The sequence below is a fragment of the Ochotona princeps genome, chromosome 6, assembly GCF_030435755.1.
Source record: "Ochotona princeps isolate mOchPri1 chromosome 6, mOchPri1.hap1, whole genome shotgun sequence".
NCBI lineage: Eukaryota > Metazoa > Chordata > Mammalia > Lagomorpha > Ochotonidae > Ochotona > Ochotona princeps.
This window is the reverse complement of record NC_080837.1, coordinates 52880307-52904431: the sequence shown is the minus strand read 5'-3', so window position 1 is coordinate 52904431 and position 24125 is coordinate 52880307. Positions and strand designations below refer to the sequence as shown.

Here is a 24125-nt window from a genome sequence, read left to right as displayed (position 1 = left end):
TACTGGCATTTTGTGCCTTTTCATTTTGTCTTCATCTGTTTTGCTGTAGGTTTTTCCTTTGTCAGCTCACATTGCCCTGAGACCTGAGGAACTCTCAAGTGAGTGCGGTAGCCTCTGCTCAGTGCCCAGGCAGAGGGGAGCTCTCCACTGTACCCTCTGCTGCTGTTACTCTTTTCCATGACAGTGCTGTAGGCGTAGGGACTTCTCCCTCCTGTTTTCCCCATATTATCGCTGTCCCTTAGAAGCAGTTACAAGTTTGTCTGCTAGCTAAGTACTTCATGGCACTGTAAATATAGGAAAAGGTAGAATATCTAAGTAAAGTTTAACAAATCCAAACCATCTCTTCTTAAGGTTAAAGGTCACAGCTGGTATCCTTTTAATTACCTCTTAAGGAGGCCTTACTATAAAACAGTCACTTTAGGGGCTGGAGCTCCAGTGAGCTGTGGCTGGACAGTTCCGTGTCTGTTGCATTTAACCTGTTTGTCTTTTTCCTTCTACTTTTCCAACTTCTTGTGATAGATACCCCTTTTAAAACTACTTGTGAACTGTAAATATGCCTTAAAATTCTTCTATTATCAACGTATTACTGTATCAAACTTTTACAGCTGTTCATTTAAAACTTATTCTACTTGATAACTTCATGGGTTGTTTAGAACTATGTTTCATCAACTTTAAAGTTTTTTTTTTTTGAAACTGATAACTTAAGTCATGGTTTGAATAGGCTCATAATTGTTTCAGCCATTCAGTTTGTTTCAAGAATTAAGATCTGTTGTAGTCAGCTAGACAAAGTTTATTAGTCATGTCTTTAAATGTTGGGCTTGCTTTGCCACAGAGCCTTTCTTGCCTAATTTCAGGGCAGGTGTTTGATCCATTTGGTACAGAATTATTCCAGCCTATAATTACTGATGTGTTCAAATTTAATACTTTGATAACCTGTCTTTGTATAATTGGAATAGATTTCTTTCACAGGAAGCTGGACTCAAATTCAACACATTTAAAAAAAATTTATTTAGTATTTTATGTTATGAATGTCTTCTGTCCCAAATCATTCATTTACTACAACCCAATCATAACCTTTTACTTACTATTTTAGTATGTTAATATTATTCATATTGTATTTTCTTTACTTCTGAAGTAAGAGTCCATAAAAGTTTTAGGATAAAAACAGGAGAGATTTCTTTTGGTGCAAAAAATGAACTTATAAATTTGCACTTTCTATAAACATTAAGACTTCTCATTTGTCAAATATTACAGGAGGGAGAATGAATACTTAGAGCTTTTTTCTGAAATGTTTTATTTAATCACTATACATTACAGTAGATATAGATTTCCTTAAAAATTAACATAACTCTTGCATTTTAATGTTAGGACATGTTATGGAGAAGAAAACACCTGGCTTTTTTCATTATTTACAGTTATCCAAGGAGATTATCACATTTAAGAATCTTCTGCGTTATTTCTGTCCAAGTTGTGAGAGCTGAAACAAAGCACAAAAGCATACAAATACTTTAAATAATTTATACAAACTATTGTAAATCCCTTAAACTTCTTTCCTATTATATCTACTACAGTCTTGGATAATACATTTTAATGTTTATCAATTACTCTAACAATGGTAAATATTTAAAAACTGAGTTGCAGTAACTAGTGTTGTATCAAACAATGCAAGCACTATTAGGTAAGAACAAAAACTTTGAGAATAAAAACTTAATATTAACTCAATATAAAAATGTAAAGAAAATGGCATGACTCATTTCACTGCCATTCTCCGCAGGACAATTACTACGTGTATAAAAAGATCATTAGATGGGCCTGGCGGCGTGGCCTAGCGGCTAAAGTCCTCGCCTTGAAAGCCCCGGGATCCCATATGGGCGCCGGTTCTAATCCCGGCAGCTCCACTTCCCATCCAGCTCCCTGCTTGTGGCCTGGGAAAGCAGGAGAGGACAGCCCAAAGCTTTGGGACCCTGCACCCGCTTGGGAGACCTGGAAGAGGTTCCTGGTTCCCGGCTTCAGATGGGCGCGCATCGGCCCGTTGCGGCTCACTTGGGGAGTGAAACATCGGACGGAAGATCTTCCTCTCTGTCTCTCCTCCTCTGTGTATATCTGGCTGTAATAAAATGAATAAATCTTTAAAAAAAAAAAAAAAAAAAAAAAAAAAAAAGATCATTAGAAGCCAAAAGAAAATTTTTCAATTCTGGAAGGCTAGAGGAGTAAATTTCCAGAAACAATTATTAGAAACTTTCTAAGCAAAATGTCAACTATGTGAAGGCAGTGGAAAGCAACAGAAAACAAAGATTCTGTAGGACAATCCACCCTTTGGCAGAAGACACAGCACTGGGTGGATTCCCTGCTTTGCGGCTCCTGCCTGAGGGATCCACAGGAAGTGTCTCAGGCTGCTAAAGCTGCTACAGATTGAGGAGGAAATCCTGGAACGGTAGAAAGACAGGGAGCCCTTAATTGTGAGTTCAGACTCCCCCAAACCTTCTGTGAAACTCTGAACCCTTAGTGGTTGGGACAGACCAAGAAGATCTGAGCTTAAACAGTTTGAAGCTTAAACCCAACCAGGGCTAAGAAATTTCTAACTGAATATTTGTAAACATAATGTTTGAAACGTGGACAGAATATTAGAATGCCTAGAAAAACTTCAATTCAGCATTTCCTAACTCAATTTAAAGATCTCCTTACAACTGCATGGTTTTTCTTACAGCTGACTCAGATGAGTGGAAGGCACTTTATTTGAAGAATGCAACTTGGTAAGTTAAACTAAAATGTACATTACCTGTTTAATGAACTGGGAGGCATTGAAAAGCTCACTGCAGCCATACAAAATGTGCTTGCCTTGTTTCCCCTGTAAAAACCAGAGACAGAACTCAGATCAGGTAAGCAACAACATTCTCAAGAAGACATTAACTTTATAGGATTAAAAAAGAGAAGTGTCTTTTTGAGGGTGATGGTACGGGATTTGAGTGTATATATCCTAAACTTACATGGGATGAAATGGGCATAGGACCTCCCTGCTCTGATAAAGGCACAGTCATTCAGCCACAAAGTGCATTTTCCTAGTGCTCTAAAACCATTTGCTAACTTGTTCCTGTACAGTGTATCAATATTCTTGCAATGGAAGATCTGCACTATTAAGTCTCCTTTGACTGAAATCAAGATATGGCCTGGACTGTTATCTCCATCTCACTACGGTATTAATATGTATGTATCCTATTCCTCTTTGTATGAATTGTGTTCCTGATCTTGACAGACTGTTGGAATCCAATCACCACAGCCAAACTTTTGCACCAGGGAACTTTGCTAAGTTCATAATGCTGAACTTAAAGGTAAGTTCCAGCTTTCTTCTGTAATGTAAACAGTGATTATGTAAGTTATTTGATAAATATCAGTTAAGAATGATGGCCCTATAGCACAGGAGAAGGGTTTTTTTTCTCATACTATGTGAGGTGAGTAAATGTCCTGACAACCATCTTTAAGACATTAAACTAGAGCCAGCCACCTCACTTCCGTTTTCACAAAATGACATGTTATATGCAGCAATTATGCAGTGTCAAATAGTGGGACTACTGAGCCTACACAGGAGAGGCACAAATGAGGCTACAGTACAGAAACTCACCAGGGGGTCTGACTTAGGCACAGCTCCCAAGATCCAGCCAGCGGGACCCTGCTGGGATGTACTTCATTTTCAAGACATATCTGGAAACTAAGTCTAGGAGGACCCCAAGTCTTCACGGGGAGGATGGGCAAACAATAATTTTGGGCAAACAATAATTTTGATTTGTTTAGTAATTGTGCTAACTCATTTTATACTTTTTTCATCTATATACTTTGTAGTGAAGAGCACATTCATTGCCTAGCCTGGACCCCAGCATAGGATGTCTGTCACTGGTAAGTCATTTTTTCTTGTTTGCTGGGTGGTAGCAGAGCAGCTGAGAGTAACAATGTACAGTCAATATTCCCCCCTTGGTCACAATTTAATCAAATTGTTCAACAGACACACAAGAATACCAACCATGTGTTATCCAGTGAAGTGTAATTTGAAACACTATAGCATACCCAATATTCCAATGCAAGCATGTTCTTAAATCATGATCAAACTTGACAACTGCTTTTTCTTCCCTTCATTAAGAACTGAATTTCAAAAAACATGTTGATTCAACATCACGTAATTTATTAAATCTAGTTCTTTAGCCAATCACGTATCTAAAGAATCTTTTGGTCATTGTCCAGTATTTTGATAAAATGAGTTAGCACAATTACTAAACAAATCAAAATTATTGTTTGGCAGCAAACATGGCACTTACTATATTATGGACTAATATCAATCAAGGGCTGTCAATTCTTTTTGTATTACAAGTCCTTGTTTTTATGCTTTAAGGCCGTACTGACATGGGTTTCCAACAATGTCATGGAAGCTGTCATGTTCTCTGAATGGTCATAAAAAGATGAGGACTGGTCTGGACAAAGGCGATTAGACAAAGGTTTAAAAAAGAAAACTCTTAGGATGAATAAACTGAACTGAAAGACTTGGCTGCTAAAAAATGTAATGGGATCTAATGGCATTTGTAAAAAATCCCATAGCTAATATCCTACTTTAAGGGTGACAAAATGAGACTTTGTTCTGTCTCCTCTTAACCTGTTTTAACAAAACCTTATATGAAATTCTAGTTAGGGCACATAGGAAAAGGAAAACATTCTAATCTAATATGTGGAATATTCCAAAAATCCATTTAAAAACAAGTTCAGCAAAGGTGTAGGATATAAGGTAGATTATCTAAAAATTGGGTTTCTATACCTATAATGCACAACACCAAATAATTCCCTTTTACAATAACACAAAATTTTCAATATTGTAAATAAGATACACGCAAAAATATTCATATGGATAACACTGTTCAGATAAAATCATTCAAATGAAGCTGTATCAGCAATACAAATGTCTATCTTTAGAGAAACTGACATTCTAAAGTTTGTACAAAAATACAAAAGATCCAGAAAAAGGACTGAAAGATAATGAAGTAGTAGAATGTGTTGTGATTTCTAAACTTACTACAAAAGCAGTAAAAAGCAACTTGCTGTCACAAGGGCAGACCAGCAAGGATGTGAGAGCATTCACCAGGGAAACAGAAGCTTATCAGCGACCGGTGCTAGACAGATGGCAACACACAGAAAGATGGAAGTGAAATGGATCCAGACCTACACATACTTAAGAAAACTCAGTCAGTTGGACTTCAGTAAAAATAAATTCATATGCTAAAAAAATTAAGAAACAGGAGGAAGTATTTGCAAATTAGTATCTGATATGGGACTTAGATTATATAAAAAGCCCTTACAACTCTGGGAAAATGCAAAGCAGCACAATTACAGAAGGACAAAGGATCAGAGTAGACATTTTTCCGAAGAATACCTACAAATAGCCAATGTGCTCATGAAAATATACTATCAAAGGTCATCAGGAAAACCACGATGAAACACCACTTTGCATCTATCAGGACAGTCTGAATGCAAAAGCAAGAACTGATTTTCTTAGGATTCACAAGGCTTTTATATCTTATTTGGTAATGATCTTAACCTAAAAGTACTTGCTGTTTCATTCCACTTTAGGATCAATGGTAACATTAATCTGAACAAAATCTGACAACGTGGATAACAACAAACACATTAGGAAGCTGGATTAAAACCATTATAGCTGTGCTACCAATTAAAAGACTGATCAAAGAACTAGATTTAGAAATTATCAACTGAGTCAATCTAATAACACATTCTATAAAATTCAACTTCCTGTAGAAGAGTTGTCAAGTTTGTATGTGTTTAAGAACAGATTTTCACAAGACTGACAAACTGCAGTTTTTTCTTATGCTTCACTCACTATTAGTGATGTTTAGCTTTCCTATTTTTCTATTAGGTTAAAGATGCCAAAAGAATAATAGGTGATTAAAAATGCATAGCTAAGGTGGGAATGTGTATGATGTGAGAATACAAATGTCTGTTGCAAGCCTGTGTTTACCACTGCAAACCCCTGGGACCAGTAATGTTGCTCCTTTTGGCCAAACTTGAATGAAATGTATTCAGTGATGAATACAGTTCTGTGCCAGGGTCCAGAAAGACCACAGGGCAGCTTGCACTAGCTTGTCAGCATTGCTTAACGAGGCGGCCTTCCCCTAGTTCCTGTCCCATTCTCTTGCCTACTGCTATTGCTTGGTCATGCAGTGTAATCAGGGCTATAGAGGGGTTTAACACCATTCAGGACCTGGTGTGGTACCCTAGTGGCTAAAGGCTTTGCCAGGATACTACATGAATGCCAGTCGTATCCCAGCTGCTCCACTACCCTTTCTGCTCCCTGCCTGCAGCCTGGGAAAGCAATACAGGATGGTCCAAAGCCTTGGGACCCTACACCCATGTGGGAGACCTGGAACAATCTCCTGTCTTTGGATTGGCTCAGCTCTGACCTTAGCTGCCATTTGGGGAGCGAACCAGTGGATGGAAGATCTTACTTTTGGAAAGTCAGATTTTTAGAAAGAAAGATTTATTTATTTAAAAAAGTTTGGGGCCACTCTAAAATCAAGGTTTATTCATTATCTTTAGATAATAATTCCGTTCAGCTTAGATAGAATCTGGGAGCTGTGCTTGCTATGTAAGCTCTGCCCCTGTGTACCACATCCTTGACCTTAATTACTTTATGTAAGGATATAAAAAATGATCATTTAATGTTAGAATGACTTTTGTAATTATTTAACAACAGCTGATTCTTGCTGAGCATACTGTCTTTTGTGAAGGCTTAGATACTTGAAAGGCAGAGTGTGATTAGGGGGTTGCAGAGAGACTGGTCTTCCATGTACTCGTTCACTCCCAATGTCTGCAACACCCAAGGTTGCGCACTTCCCAACTCGGGGCCTCTGTCTCGGCTCCCAGGTGGCTGGCAGGCATTTAAGAACTTGAGACATCACCTGCTACCTCCTTGCTGGCACATAAGCAGGAAGCTGCTTCAATGGGTGGGCAGGATTAGAGCCCAGGCACTCTGACAGGACATGGGGGCATCCTATGCAGTAATTTAACATAGTGCACACACTGTCCACTTTGACATGTTTGAAACAATGTTTTGTGCTTCATCTTTTTGCTTAGTTTTCTGCTACTCCCTGCCTCTGTCAGCTTTAAACAGCACTCTACTTTTAACATGTGACCTCTAAAACTCTGGATTGTTTGAAGTCCATTGTTGATTTACATAAATACACTGGGAATAAAGTGTTTAGCAGTCTAAGGAGCTTACCTGAAGTCACTAAGTGTTTAAACTTGTGTTAAGATGAATGGCTGCAAAGTGCCTATTAACAAGATACATTTTTAAGTATGATTTCAGGCTGGAAATGAAAGCGATAAGAATACGAAAGTAACAGATATTGTTCTTTTGCAGGATTTTAAAACCACTTCTCTGAAAAGGAGTCAAGTAAAGATCAGGACAGTCATTAGAATATCATCTAGAAAAGCCTAGAACTGCGAAACCACTGACCGACAGAATAAGAAGGCCACACCATACCTTTATGTAGTCAACAAGATTTTGATATTCAATGTAGTTGCCACCTCCCACCACAAAAACAATTGCCTAAAAATGGGAACAGAGAAATAGCACACTGAAATTGTTTCAACAGTATTTTGATTTACAAACAATGCGGCTTTTACTTTGGAACCTCTTCTATGACTGAGGTTAAAAAAAAAAAAAGGTATATATGTTTAACATTTTTTTATGGGGAAAAAAATATACATTGGTGGAAAAAATTTAAAAGCCCAGGTCTAAGGGGGTCCTCAAAAACTTCATGGAAAATGGGTATAATCAACAAACTAGATATGGATGTAAACTTTTTTTTACATGAACATACTTTGCATTTTTGATGAACTTTTCCTAATATTCTGTGCAAGACAGCCCAAGTCCACATTCTAAGCACTTTATTGCTACTTCAAGTATTCTTTCTAAAAAGTCTGTTAACAACTTTGTAAGACTGAGTGATAAAATGATGTACAGATTTTTCAAAGTTAACCTAGAGTGAAATAGCTGTATTCTTCAGTTTTAAAGAAATGCAAAGAGCTGTCTCCAAAGGACATTTGAATTGGAGGGTGTTTACTGTAGGCTGGAAAACGAGAAAAATATAACATTTATGCAATTTACTGTACTTTTTTTCCTGAGACACTTGTTTGTATTTCAAATGAAAGCACTCATGAATTTTCACAAATATTTGGAATTCAATTATGGAAATTCCACACATATAAACCTCACTGCAATCTGAAAGGCTTCTTTCTCTGAATTATTTAGTTCTGCGTCAGTTCCCTTCAAGCTTACAACATAAACAGCTTGAAAAGGGAAATACAGAAAATGTGGTTGCTGGGAATAATCTTTTAAAAAAGAACTAGGTGTATTGGATTTATCAAGATTTGACATGTTGTAATCAAAAGCCGTGTGTAGCACTAAGATATTCACTATTGCTAAGTTACCTTTTTATCTCCTGGAGACAGAGTTTTGCATGGAACTTACCTCCTGGAATGGGTTTTTGTTCCTGGGAACTGAGCTGTAATAAAGAAAAACTGTACTGATAAGGATAAAGTAGAAATGAGTTAAACAGGTACACACATCATTACATAGTAGGCATTTAAAATTCTACTCCCTTCATCTTAGAGGGGACAATGGATGTTTTAATTTTGTGGAGTTGGAGATGGAATTTGGATGCAAAGGAAGAAGCTACTAGAGGAAGATATTTCAGTGTCTGAGAAAGGCAGACCAACCTAATGACTGTAAAATGAAATTCTAGGAGAAAAAGCAGCAGCTCCCGTATCAAGGAGTGGAAATGTGAGTATAACTGAACTGCTGAAGCATTTTTCATATGGTGGATGTTGCTTGCATTACCTTTGTAGAGACCCTGTGGCTGCACCAGCAGGAGAGGCGAGGTGGGAAAGGGAGGAGTAATGTATCTTCCTGCAGCTGGTTATGTTACATTCTTAAATCTCAGCTAACAAGAATGAATGAAATGCACAAGTCTATTAGTTGTCATAAATAGTGTTATGTCAGTCCTCTTTTAAATAGTTGCTAAGTAAATTTGCCTGGTTTCATGCTGGACTGTGATTTTCTTTCATTTGCTGAAACTTCAGTAGTAGTATAGTTAACATTTTTTTTTTTTTAATTTACCCTCAAAGGCTTATCTCAAAAACAAAACAAAACAAAACTCAAGTTACAATGGAAATGTGAACTGGAGGCATGAGCTCCAACAGGCCTCCCTACATGTGCAGGGGTCACTCACACCATTCTGTTATCCCTCCACTCACTGCTCTGCCTGCTGAACACTGTGTGGAAGGGACTAGAAATCTACCACAGTGGAATGCTTCATTAGCTGTTAACTTCCATCTACAGAGCTTTAACTTTCTCCATGAGTAGATACAGAATGAGAGGTGAGACCTTCACAACACTGTATTACTGGATATTACTATTCGCTGTGACGAGACAGATGGCTCTATAAAACTCAGCTTATCTGTCTTAGCAGTAATATTCCTTCTCATTATTATGCATGAACTATGTTTAAGACTGAGTTTCACAGACAGCTGCTAAGAAATAAAATATGTCTACTTATGAGCTAAATGAAATGAGGTGAAAAAATTTAAGATAATTACAAGTATTAGAAGCTGTAAAAATTCATTGTTTGGGAGCATATAATCAGTAGTTTTACTATATTTACAACATTGTACAACCATCACTGTCTAATTTATGGACATTTTTTACTGTTCCTAAAAGATTTGTTCTTGTTAGTCATCATCATTTTTCCGTAAGTCACTCTATGGCATAATGTCTCTTGCCAACTACAGCAGCTACTAGCAGCACTTTATCATTTTATGCAGTCTTGGCGGCATTTCTGGTAAACTCAACAAAAAGAACATTTTGAGTTGCTGAACAATTTAACAACAATGACTAGATAATCTGGCTACAAAGATGTGCAAGTATGAATGGAGGAAACAGCCCTAACGGTCGCCATCAGCGTCAGGAGAAACTGTCTCACAGGTGCAGGGCCACCGAATCATCCAAGCAGATGCTCGCTCGCACTCCCCGGCTCTATTTTTTTGTAGGCTAGTTTTCCTAACACCATGAATCAAATCTTGTGTTTCCATAACTGATGATACCTTGTCATACATATGTCTGTCATAAAACATTTATAAAATAACTCACTGCAATTGTTTCTAGGGACTTGAATTTTATGGACCAGTTAAACAATGAAAAAAACCGGTATTCAGTATAAGGCTCCTATCCATTTCAAAATATCCAGTCATATTCATTTAAGAACAGAAATATTACAAACAGTTGTGGAAGAGGGGAAATATTCAATATCATTTCACATTTAAAAACCCAAAACATCTATGTGTACACATAGTTGAAATAAAGCCGAAATGTAAGTTATTGTGATTGCCTTTGAACAATATGCTTTTCCCTTACCAGTTTTCTATACAATATACATACTTTTAATAAACAGCATTGCCTTATAAAAGAAAATCAGGTATTTCCATTCTTGCAGAGAAAAATCCACAATTTTATAAGACAAAAGCTTTGCTTACCTGTCATTGCCCCTTAGCATTTTGGGATCAAAATATCTGTAGTCATCAGTTTCCTATTAAGAGAAACAGAACTTCACCATTGCTGTGGAATTTCTTAGAAGATCATCCTTGGCTACATAGTGCCTAATTTTAATGACTATCACTTTTGTAGACTATAGAGCCACCCCCAACATTTAATGAGCATTTTCTACATGCTAAGCTTTAATCTGCTCTTATATATAATTACTCAATCCTAAATGTACCAAGTAGTGACTAGTATTATCCTTATTTTTCAGGGCAAGGTGGGGTACAAAGAGGTTATCTAACGGTCAGTCACCTACTTAGTAAGTACGAGAACTCCAGGATTTGAACCTAGGCAGCTACTCTGAATGCTTAGCCTCTCAAACACAAAGCTTTACTGCCTCTCAAGAAAGGTATCTATTTTAAGCCTGCAAATATATAATGTAAATATTTTTTGAGAGGTTAAGTATCCTTACATATTCATGATTTTACAAAATAAATACACAAGTCCATCATATCTAAATGTCAAGTTTAGAAACATTCACTATGTACAATGGGGCAGCACTAATATTTTGCTTAAATTTACTGTATGAACACAAAATAGGATAAATAAAAGCTATGAAGAGCCTCGACTTAAGTCCAGGTCAGTCAGACTTTGCCACCAAATGAGTATTATACACAAACTTAACATTTTTTGAGCTTTCTGGATTTCAAGTTGTGGGTAAGGGGCTGTTGGATGTCTATGCTAAAGAAGACACTGAGCTACCAGGTAGTAAAGCTGTTGAAAGTACTGCTGATGACGTGGTTGTTTCTTAGAGCTTGCCTTCCTTGCTTCTGGTAGCACAATGAAAATCTGATCCATGAGAGATGTACTACATGCACTGCTAATAATTAGCTCAGTAAGCTGTGGTGACCACTTTCAATCAACCTTCTCAATAGACCCAAATAGAGCATCAGAATCTTTCAACACTATGTGCCAAGAATCCATCAGCAAGACTTATAAGATGAAACTGATCTGCTATCTTGCAGTAATTTTAATAGATTTAATCAACATAAATGAAATACTTAAATCTCTCTCTAGTGCCTCAAGTTCAATTTGTTCAACTGTGAACAGTAGATGGAGAAGAGAGTGTAGGTGGTTTTGGTGCTTTCCAAACAAAGTACCTTTTTAAAACTATGTGCAGTAAAGTATGTTCAATTATAAAGTGAAACTCAGTAGAACTGGGTCCATTGTAATGGAACAAAAGGTTAAGCCACCAACTGTGAGGCCAGCACCCCACATGGACACCAGTTCAAGTACTGGCTGCTCCACTTTTAATCCAGTTCCTTGCTAATGCACCTGAGAAAGCAGAATATGGTTCATCTATCCATGTAGGAGATCCAGAGCTCCAGGTTCCTGGCCACTGCAGCCATTTGGGGAGTGAACCAGTGGGTGGAAGCAAGCACATGCTCTGACTGCCTTATAATATTTATTTAAAAGTCAGAAGAAGTGCATTTCTACATCCTGGAAAAGCACTTTAGACAAACTAGCCACCCATTTGTTTACCAGATAGAATGGAGGAGGAATGTTACGGCAGCATGAGCACCAGGCAGGGATACAGCAGCAGGTTTTTGGGTTCCAATTCTACTGGAAGTGTGAACTGAGAAGTCACGTACTAGTCTTGATGGCCTCTCCTTCACTGTAAGGATGACTATTTAAATTCTACAGTTGTGATTCTATAAAATAATGCATGGGTGTTGACCTAATTGAAGCAGCATTCGGTTACAAACTTGGCTGTGGTCAAAATTCTAACTCTGCCACTTACTAGTTGTATGTCACTCAGTAAGTTACTTGACCTCATTGAGCCATAGTTTCCATAACTGAGATGAGAATAATAATAGTACCTTCCTTGGAAGGATCTACTATCACAGATAATAGGTTAAAAATGCTTTGAATGGCACCTTATACTAAGCCCTGCTATCATTACTGTTGTCATTCTTCACCTCAACTTCAAGATTAAGGACGGCAATAATGTTCTAAATTTTGCTAACTCCTCGTGTATTCAGGGTACGTCTTCAGTTTTGCACTTCTCTATGTTTTTACTCTGTATTACTCTTTGGGATAGTGTCTTCCAGGAGCTTATTACCTACTATGAGCAGCATTCTCTAAGACAGTCATAACAAATGTAAACTTTTCTGAGGTTTCTCAGGAATCCCTTCTTTTGTTCTAGGATTTATGGGCAAAATCTTATTGGTGCAGTGAAATACTGCTCCATCTACATTGATTCCCACACAGGAAAATTAAATTCTTTTTAGTTTTAAGTCCCTTTTTATAATTTTTCCATTCTTTTCATAATAATTTCCTTTTTGATAGTTTATTATCCTGTATCTTATTTTCACATGAGCTTTACACTTTTACTTTCTTTTAATAATATAACATTTTAACTGATTTTAAAAGGTCACATTAATATGAGGAATTTGTTCTCATGCTTGGAACCATAGGCCTCACTAGAAAACTACAGTGATTTGGAACAATTCCAATTTTGGTTGGTTAGTTGGTTGAATTTGAAAGGTTGGAGAAGGCCCTCATAAAATGGTTCCCTCCCTAAATGCCAGCAATGACTCCAGACTGGCATTGCAGTTGGGAGCTGAGAACTCAAGTCACACCTCCATGAGTGGAGGTAGGGACCAATCACTTGAGCCTCACTGCTACCGCCCAGGCTCTCTGCTAGGAAGAAGCTGGAGTCAGCAGTGGAGTGGGTATCAAGCCTGGTCGCTCTCAGCAGGCCAAGCACCCACCCCACAGTCTTGGGTTCTCATAAGGGAGCAATCATGCTGCCTTTTTTGATTCCAGACTCCTCTGATAACTACCTTTTGGCTGTCATATTAGGACAGGCTGCTTTATAAAACAGATTGTGATGGTTTTAAAAAAATATGTATTTACTTCAGAGAGAGCTGAGCCAGGTCAGAGCTTGCAGTTTCATCCTGTTCTCCGAAGTGGGTGGCAGGGGCCCAAGCACGTAGGCCATTTTCCATTGATTTTCCAGGGCCATTAGGGAAGAATAAAGGGATTGGAGCAGCCAGGACAGGAACTGGTTCCCACAAGGGATACCAGTAGGCAGTGACTTCATCTGTTACACCACAATGCCTGTGCTAATTGTGATGATTTTTGCTTTTCTTTCTTAAATTCTAAACAGTTCATTTTTAAGTGCAGCAGTGACAATACAGATCCAGTAGCCTGTTAGCCAACCATATCTCCAATTTACTTAACACTAAAGAATTTAGCTTCACTATAGTCAACTGCCCAGAATTCTTGTAGCAGCTGAAAAACAATTTTTGGTGTCTGTGACAATAGCTAAAAAAGGTTAAGAATATTTTCCTGACATTCCTGTACTTTGTTGTGATTCAAGCTCATGACACATTCAATGTGATTTTATTGTTTTTCTAGATTGTTTGATGTGTTTAAGAATTCACAAGTACAAAGTTATATGCTACTCACAGGGTTTGATTTCATTTCCATGAGATTGTCTAAAATCCGAGTAACAGGCAGATTCTGTGGGAGAGATGAGTGAGTACTGTTACATATCAGAACAAACTGAAGCTCTGCTCTCTTAGAAAATAAATCATTATATAGTTAAGTATGCTTACCTTTCAGCTAAACACATTCTAAGTATTCTGTGAATGGCACATATAAATGCCAGATATAAAATCCTTGGCATTCAAGTTTCCACGAAAAGCCACAATTCTGAATAAAAATGTACAGCTCCTTTTAATGTGTAGGCATAATCAGATTTAAGGACCAATGTCTGTCTAGGTTTTTTTTTTTTACCTTATTTGTTGGATGTCTATTTCTTATTACTAATAATTGTTAGGTGTTGCTTTGATCACATGAAAATCCTGTTGTATTTTTCCACTTCCTTTCAGCAAATCTGCAAGTATTCTTTAAAACACAAACTTTAAAGATCGAGAATGTGTTATGAAATGATTTAACAAAATTCTTCATTTTTAATAAAGATAATTGTGTACTTTAAAAATTAAGTAGAAATATATATCTCAATTGACCATTTTAATCTTGCCTGGGATAAGTTCCAAGTTTTCAATGTCATTCTGCATTGTCTTATAGAAAAATTTTAAATATGAAAGATACAACACTGATGTTGGCAAAGACTCACTCTAGCTATACTTTTGAGATGAGAAACACTATACTGTTGTTACATTTCAATTTTAGGAGTTTTATTATTTTGAACATCATAAAATATGTACCAGAAATTTAAGTGACTACTGTGTCTATTCAAAGTACAACCCTTCTGGCCTGGCACGTTCTGCTCACTGTGAACTGATATTTTGGTTCAGATACGTACAGGAAGTTCTGGAAAGAACAGTTTTGTATCTTACAGTTTTCAGACAAGCAAAGCAGTGCCAAATCTGATTACTCAGAAAACTGTAGATCCCACATCACTATTTCAGGAGAATTTTCAGGGTTTTTTTGGGTCATAAAGCGTTTTGTTTCTAATATAGTTTTTACTACAGAAAATGCTGTTTTCTTCAGGTAGAAAACACTCATTTTCTCGCTTACTCTAAATTGGTTAATGTATTTTCACATGGTCTTAGGCAAGAAAAATTAAGCTCTTTCATTATTCTCTGATATTTGTGTTGGCCAGTAATTTTCAGTATAAACAAACACTAAATGTTCAAGCTAAGTGTATTTCTTGAATACTAGTTAGAATTAAAAAAAGGTGATCCCCAAATTTACCCTTTAACTTTTTTTTTATAACTGAAATTGAGTGTGTTCATTTAAGAATGACTTGGGGATGATCCAGCTGACCACACTAAGTTAAGCTGCTCTGGGATCGAACAACGCAGGACTACATTACCAGCGGGCTGATGGATGGAAATTTTCAGCAAGGAAGGGTAGAGAGCTGGGGAGGACGATGACAACAATGAAGACTGATGTGGCAAAAAGAGAAGACAGAGATGTCACTGCAGCCAGCTGCTACCTGGGAGCCGCCCTCCTTATCATGGAGAGGTAGGAAGAAACTGTGCCCACTGACTCCCTTCAGCCAGGGGAGCTGCCTGGGGTCTGAGCAGCGTGCGGCTTGGAGCAGGGAAAATGCATTGCTCTTCTCCGTCCCTGATCCTCGTAGAGCGCCAGTGCCCTCTGTGCTGCTCCTACCAGGATCAAAGGCATGGAAACATGTGGGACAGAGGACACATCTCTGCATCCTGCGATGGGGGAGTTCTTGGATATCAGTCCTACAGCTGTGCTCACGCAATCTACGTGAGCCGAGGGGATTCACCTTAGCTCCTGGGAACTGATACCAGAAGCCGGGCCTGGTACAACTGCATTTTACATTGTGCTTTATAGCTGTGCTTTTCTGAAGACAAGTCTTACAATAAAAAGGCCATTAAGTCACACAAGAAACATTTCTTTTTGGTTAAAAAAAAATTTAGAGGCTACAGACAATTATTTTTGTTTTTCTTTTTTAGAATCAGTTAACATGAAATCAATCAACTACCACCGTTTCACCATATATTAGTCACGGACTACTGTAGATAAAAGAACTGCAGGTATAGAGAATGGTACGGAAACACATGCCTTTCAACGCACTAGAGCGAGCACTTCAGAAAACATTCCGGCTGATATCTGCCACCAAGTGACACTCTAAAGCTTTACTGCTTAAAGGAATGTTTAAATTGAATTAGTAAAAACCATTTGCATATCAGGAATAATTCAGATACTAGGCTCATTATATGATTACTAGCAAAGTATTACACTAGCAAATAGAAAACCTTTAGAATAAAACCAGTAATTTTCTTTGCTAAATAGTTTGTTCACTTCAAAAACATTCAAAAAAACTTGATACTGAAAAAAGGTATAAAAGAAATATGATTAAATGAACACCACTTTTTAGAAAGTTTTAAGTATGTACATTATTTGTAAATAAATCTCGGAAACTGCTGTTTGCAAATGCAATGGAAAACACTGAGCTAGCAACTGAAGATCTGAGCAGAGAACTGAGAATCTAGATTTAAGAGACAAAAGTCCCATACACCTGACTGGCTAAATTAAAAATAACTATTTCTAACATAATCAGATTTCAAATGCAAAGGCAAACATAGTGAGAAATCAACTTACAAAAACCCTTACTGGTATTATGACTTTAGTTATTGGAAATATTCAGATAAAAGCAATGTTAGCTCTGTTTTTGATGGTTCAATTGCTCAAACAACCAAACTGAAGTTTGTACTGAAACAAAAAACAACCTAAGAAATGCGATACAGCTCTATAACCCCAACAGATGCTTCCTTTCCTGTGAGCTCTCCTGGAATTCACCACTTCTTGACCTGTCTAATTTAGCACGTGCAGCCTCTGGGCTGCGATGATGGCTTGTGCTGACGAGACCCCGCCACGCAGACCTCTGTGAGGGTTGCTATTAGCCAAGCAAGAGTAAATAACAGAAAGCAGCTCAGTGAAGAGGAGAATGTAATGTGGTTTATACCTAGACCCTATAATGTAGCTTCAACAATTTGAAACACACTGCATCTTTTGTTTATACTCTGAGCTGCTCATTTCTTCCTAAGCTCTTTTTTTTTTTTTTTAAGATTTTTTTATTATTGGAAAGCCGGATATACAGAGAGGAGGAGAGACAGAGAGGAAGATCTTCCATCCGATGTTTCACTCCCCAAGTGAGCCGCAACGGGCCGGTGCTGTGCCGATCCGAAGCCAGGAGCCAGGAGCCTCCTCCGGGTCTCCCACGCGGGGCCAGGGTCCCAAAGCTTTGGGCCGTCCTCGACTGCTTTCCCAGGCCACAAGCAGGGAGCTGGATGGGAAGTGGAGCTGCCAGGATTAGAACTGGCACCCATATGGGATCCCGGGGCTTTCAAGGTGAGGACTTTAGCTGCTAGGCCACGCCGCCGGGCCCCCTAAGGTCTTTTAAACTAGTCCACAATACAAAGTCATCATTAAACCATAAATACTTCCATAAATATGTATGCCCAAAATATTTTGTAGATAACCATGTTATTAGCATATCCAACATAATTAGAAATAGATAATTTCTCCCTGAGCTTTACTCAGGTATGACTCAATATAAACAAATAAAAACTACTATAATTTAGGATATACAATGTGATGTTTTGATACATGCATTTATTGTGAAGTTCTGATTACCACACAGTTCAATATCTAATCAGTTATTCTTGAGTTTTCTTATTGAAATTAATACTCTTAATCAGGACCATAATTAGATGTCTTTTTAGTCTCTTTAAATCTGTGGAAACTTTTTAATTTCAGTGTCCTCTAGTGTTACTCTGAACAGCAACAGAAAAGGATAATACTGAAATAATTATTTTGTAACATGATTTTTATTTCATAATAAAAAATATAGTGGGCCCGGCACCATGGCCCAGCAGCTAAAGTCCTCGCCTTGAACGTGCCAGGACCCCATATGGGTGCTGGTTCTAATCTCGGCAGCCCCACTTTCATCCAGGTCCCTGTTTGTGGCCTGGGAAAGCAGTCGAGGATGGCCCAAAGCCTTGGGATCCTCCAGATTGGCTCAGCTCCAGCTGTAGGGGTCACTTGGGGAGTGAATCATCAGGCGAAAGATCTTCCTCTCTGTCTCTCCTCCTCCCTCTCTCTATATATCTGACTTTGCAATAAAACAAATAAAGCTTTTAAAAATAGCATGTATACAGTAAACATAGTAGATATATATAGTATAAACATATAGTATAAATGCTATTTACCATAGTAAGTGGCAAACAGCTATTGCCTCTATTGTCTTTAATTCTCAATTAAAAAAACCACATGGCTTTTGTAGTGGTGAGTTATTAAAAATAGAGGTAACTAAGACCATTTAATTTCACTTTTGTGGGAAATTGTGTATGTCAAAGCAGTGCATTATTTCCAATACTAAGAAAAGCAAAAGAATTTATCTTAACTATCATAAAGGATAGTTAGTGGATTAAGAAAAATGGTTGTTAACAAAGTATTTAACAGCTGACCAATTTGTGCATCTTTCACAAGTATTAGAGAACATATATCATGTGACTATAATGTAGTAAGTTCAAAAAGAGATTATTTCAATGATTAAAGCCTACAATTTCTAGATTATATAAGCTCTCTGTTCTGCTTAGTATGGAGTGTACTTCAAAGAGTTCAAGGAAGACAGAATTAAAGAAGTTTACTTTGGGGGAAAAATTAAAATCCACGCAGTCTTTTCATACTACATGTTTCTCATGAACTTCCTGACAACCCCACAATACTCCGTTTATATCAGCTTAGGCACTGGCGGTCTGCGTGTGCCCCCGGAACATCATCTTGTGCACAGCTGAGGGCAGTCAGAATGGCACTGGACTCCGCAGTGAGCTCCAGGTGAAGAGGGCTGAATGGATGAGGGCAGCACTGGGAAGCAGAGGCCAGTGGATCATTTACTTGGCAATAGCTCCCTTCCAGGAAAGAACTGGGAGCAGGAATAAGGAGGCTAAAAGTAGTTAGGGAAGAATGCAATTGGGATTATACCTGAGGGTGAGTGGGAAAGTACCAGTCTTTAATTAAGTAAAGGATTTTTCACTATTCTTTATTAATCCCAACATGTTTTTTAGAAGAATGTTACTTTAGAACTAGTAACCTACTTCATGCAAAGCACTAAGAGAAATCCAAAGATGGAAAAAAATTCCTGGCACTGAAAGACTCTATCTAGAAGTAAAATGCAAACAATGTTTATTTAAGATTCCACAAGTCAACAACATGAGAGCTAAGCCGGTGTGGCAGAAGTTCCGAGAGAGAGCAGATCTCTTCCTGAAGGCAGGCAAGCTAACACTCCAACCTGACTGAACTGTGTGCTCTCTCCTCAATCTGGCCTTCAATAAAATACTTCTTATGACATTCTGTTTATGTGAAACACTGAATCTCAGATTTATCTTAAAATATTCCAGTTTAAAAAAAAAGATGTAAAACCATAAATGGGGATGATGAAAGAATGAAAGGATGTCGAATGGATTCAGCAGAGTCTAACAAAATAATGCATACTTGAGTATTTGCATAAAAAAGTAATGTTTTTTGAAAAGAACCCTAAACAATTAATGACAATTCTAAAATTGGATATTTACACAACAGAAAAACCAGAGAAATTAAAAATCAGTTAAAAAATGTCTTATATGTAAAAACAAGGATAACATTAATGAATGATGAAATTAAGCTATAATTTCATTATTCTAAATTATGAATGTAAATTAAAATATTCCAATTTACTCAAGACTTTTGATTAGCTATCAAGTTCATTAGCTTATGCATATTCTTAGTACATGTTAAATGTTACTTATTCCAACTAGGTTAGGCTCAGCTTTTCAATTAATGAACCATGAAAGCAGTTCAAGAAAAGATATCAAGATGTCGGTGAAGTCCAGAGGTAAATCTCAAAAAACAAGCATGAAATTTCAGTGAATTCTAAACCATACCCATAACAACACCTGGTTATTTCAGTATACCAGTAAAGACTTCCTGATTTTAACCTAATATTTATTACTTGAGAAATGCTCCAAGTGAGCAAGCAACCAGTTCACTTGTGTGTTTTCCCACAAAAGTACTTACTTGCTGTTTCAATACCAGGTTCTTCACTCCTTCCATGACAAACTGTGATCCTGTATTCATGACTCGTGATAAGAGACTAGGCGGGAGCAAAAGAAGACCACACTAAGAATTGTTACTCCGTCAGTTTCCCAGGAAGCACTCGCCTGAGCACAGCACAGGCTGCTCACTGCACCTCCCAGCTTCGCTTTCAAGAAACAGAATGGCCTGGAGAAGTTCTGCTTCCATGGACAGCACTGTTGCTATTTAATAATAAAATTGTAATACAATACTCTGATTTGTCAGTAATTACTTTAAGATATAAACAGTTGGTCTTTAAGCATTTTCCTAGTCTTTGCTGCTGTTTTTAGAGAAATTATGATTTAAGTATTCCTTGCCTTGCTGATTGATTGCCTCTCAATGCTAAAACAAATTAAAGACTGTAATTCAGACTACTTTACAATTGCAAAGCACATGAAAAGACTGACAGTATAGTCAACTGCTTATAATATTATCAGCAGGTCAGATGTTCCTGTGCTGTCACAGCAGCTGGCTCCACCACGTAGTCCATCGTCTCCTCCCCTCTATACACACAATCTACCAACTAAAAACACAAAGCGGGCTCGGCAGCGTGGCCTAGTGGCTAAGGTCCTCGCCTTGATCCCATATGGCCGCTGGTTCTAATCCCGGCAGCTCCACTTCCTCTCTATCTCTCCTCCTCTCAGTATATCTGACTTTGTAATAAAAATAAAATAAATCTTTAAAAAAAAAAAAACCACAAAGCACTATATACATAGGGAATTTGCCTCAACTTTGAAAAATATCCATTGTCTTAATGTTTAACAACAAAAAATGCCAACAAATAAGCTGCCATTCTTGGTTTGTATCTGTAGTACAAACAGGCTCAGACAGGATCAAAGGATGCTTTTTGGCCCATCATAGTAATCCTGCATTATATTAGAATGCTAGGAATAGCCTTAAAATCACCCAAGATTTTCTTATAATACATTTTATTAAAACTTCCAATCACATAATCCATAAGAAGCCTAACAGAATTTAGACATTCAATATTTCAAGACATGAAACTGGAAAGTCATTTTATGACATACACGGGAATAATTTTCCAAAAATAATACCCTTTCCCAGCCTTGTCTTCACTCTCTGAAATGAGTTCCTGGCAAAGGTGTGTGTTAACCCTTCATTGTGCACTCCAGCACTGTCGAGGGGGGAACCTGCTGGATTCATTTTGCTTTGTTTTTTTAGAAATCATTCCACTAAAACCAGTAGCTCAATATGGGGCTAGTAGCATAAACCTGTCTTCCTCTGGGCTTCATCCTTCTGTTCTAGCTCTTCAAGTTCATCTGGAATTGTTTGCATGGCTTGTCAAAAGAGTCAGAATGACTGTGTCACCCTCATTGAACTCGCATATACTGCAGGATAATCTGCAGGACCAGCCCGGGAGGTGTCTGAGTTGTCACCTGGCACCATGTCTATGTCCTACGGATATATCTTGAAGACCTAAGTAACTAGCTCTAAGTCATGTTAGGCATGAATAGTGATGCAAAAAGCTCCAACCTTTGTTTTTTTCTGGAATGAAATAATGAATGTTTTAAGAACAAAGCAGCATGAAGCAAATAGCTCAACTCATGTAAAAGACACTAATTACATTTTAAATACTTTAAGGAAACCAAAGGCAGGTTGACAATTATCTTGTATCAAGAAAACATTCTGCATTCCAGGTGTCAGACACTGTGTTTGGAAGCCATGAATGTCTAATGTCAATCAAAATCATTACAAATACTTACCCCATTGGTTTAGTGGTAGTACTACCGTAGCTAGTAGGCGCTGAGGCCATCTTGGCAAAAGCCCTGTTAAGCAAGGAAAGGAAGGAAATTACATTTATGAACTGACTAGCCATCATTCAGTTTTGTGGTGATACCAAATATTCATAAGGCTAATTCTAAGTTCTGGTATGCATTTTCTTAAAAGAAAAATAATTTTCAACTAACAGAACTCTACTACAATTAGCAGTACTGAATCACTGAGAATAAACACTGGGTATATATTAAATAAATGCTACCACTGTAGACTGAAGACAATGAAAACTGGCAAGATTAAAGTGGAAACCAGGAAACAAACTTGGTAATAATGATTTCCCAGTTTAAAGAAATATTACTGGGGCCCGGTACGGTAGCCTAGTGGCTAACTAAACTCCTTCCCTTGCACCTGCCAGGATCTCAAGTCGGTGTGGTTCGTATACTGGCTGCTCTACTTCCCATCCAGTTTCTGGCTTATGGCCTGGGAAAACAGTCGAGGACGGCCCAAGGCCTTGGGACCCTGCGCCAGTATGGGAGACCCACAAGAGGTTTCTGGCACCTGGCTTCTGGCTGGCTTAGTTCCAGTCATTGTGGCCACTTGAGGAGTGAACCAGAGGATGGACGATCTTTCTCTCTGTAACTCTGACTGTCCAACAAAAATAAATCTTTAAAAAAATATTATGGCTACTTCCCAGGATGACAGTTAGCAGGTACTTGGGAATCATAAGCGGAGGCGTTCTCAACCTAGGTTCAAAGGGGATGTGCATGTCCCAAGCAGCAAGTTAGCTGCTGTACCAACATCACCTCTACAAAACGATCTGTGATTTTATGGAAATACCATGGTCTATTTGCCAATACTACTGCTAGATATTCATATTGGTTTTGAAATTTCATTACTACAATTGCTTCAAAGTCTTTCAATCACATTACTTTTTCTTAGTATAAATCCAAAGTTACCATTTAAAAACTTCTGAAAATATCCAGAAAAACAGAAAATTTCACTGTAATGCTTTTGAGACATATGATCCAAAACATTCTAATCTTTGATTTTCTCGTCTCACCAAAAACATACGAAGCTCGTCTAGTAAAGAAAGGTATCACTGTTGTATGTAATTTTAAGTGAACGACAGGCCAGAAGACATGTATGCCACTGGGTAGAAATACACCCCACAGCAGTGTTTGCTTACTAGGACTCCCATGGTCTTGGGACCAAAACCTCAACTGTGCCTTCTTACAAGACAGGAATTAAATGAGAAAATAAAACTTACTTCCACTGTTTGATATACAGTAATGGATTAAGATTACATCCTGCATCAGTTAAAGCTTTTTTGTACTGCTCCAAATCTGCCTGAAATAAGAAAAAAAAAAAATCACAAGAAAAATATTTACTTTTATCAAAGATCACTGTTGTTTTTCCGTTAAACAAAAAGAACACATGGTTGAATTAAATTCTAGGCATCCAAGTATGGTAAAGTCACATTTTAAATAGCTACCTGAGATAAAAATCATATATAATGCAAACTCCTTAATACTTTAAAAAAATCTGAGAAGTACAGTATTTTGTCCAACAAGGTTTTTTCCTTTATCGTTGAAACGTACTGCCTCTCCCTGGGAAAAGCACTGAGTGGCTGATCTGAGCGAGAACATCTCCAATCAGAAACATCCAGGGAGACAAATGTAGATAAAGGTTTCCCATCTCCTTCTGTGAACCCAGGGGTCCAAATTTATTAATGGAACTACTTTAGTCCACTACTTTTTAAGCTGTAGTTTGTTTTTCTTGAATCTTTTATTCTTTTCATTCCCTGATGAGTAAATCCAGTGAAATTTAATAAATTAAAGGAGCTTATCATCATAGTGACTACACTACGAACTGTATACCTGAGAAAATGCTAGGGTTCCTCCAAGCAGGGATTTTTTCTCCTTTATATTTTTGAGGCTATTCATTTGATACTGCTAAGTCCTAATTTTCTTCCAACTTTAAGGATCACTCAAATTTATGAAAAGACATAATCCTTACCAAAGTAAATCAAAATAAAATGATATATTTTAAAAAGAAAGCTGAATTACTAAACTCTTCTATTCTTAAGAAAATAATTATAGACTATTATAATTCCCCAAGATCTAGCTAAATCCCCTCTGATGAAAGAGAGATCTCTAAAGGCAAGATACACACTCCT

The 24125-nt window shown here is 37.6% G+C and overlaps 1 protein-coding gene and 1 long non-coding RNA gene across 3 annotated transcripts in view; one reads left to right on the top strand and one right to left on the bottom strand.

Annotated features, from left to right (window-relative positions):
- Positions 1-1276: 1276 nt before the first annotated feature.
- Positions 1277-24125, bottom strand: part of SCFD1 (sec1 family domain containing 1) — a 293569-nt gene continuing 270720 nt past the window's right edge. For both annotated transcript variants that reach the window (XM_058666288.1, XM_058666287.1), the window contains 9 exons: positions 23217-23296; positions 21937-21999; positions 20156-20231; positions 14063-14116; positions 10585-10637; positions 8525-8558; positions 7535-7600; positions 2780-2848; positions 1277-1477 (listed from right to left, as the gene is read on the bottom strand). In XM_058666288.1, the coding sequence (XP_058522271.1) occupies positions 1454-1477; positions 2780-2848; positions 7535-7600; positions 8525-8558; positions 10585-10637; positions 14063-14116; positions 20156-20231; positions 21937-21999; positions 23217-23296 (519 nt within the window). In that variant the 3' untranslated portion in view covers positions 1277-1453. The remainder of the gene's footprint in view (positions 1478-2779; positions 2849-7534; positions 7601-8524; positions 8559-10584; positions 10638-14062; positions 14117-20155; positions 20232-21936; positions 22000-23216; positions 23297-24125) is intronic.
- On the top strand, positions 2706-7470 carry LOC131480583 (uncharacterized). The gene is made up of 3 exons (XR_009245633.1): positions 2706-2753; positions 3254-3329; positions 7412-7470. It is a non-coding gene; the product is annotated as an uncharacterized LOC131480583 (long non-coding RNA).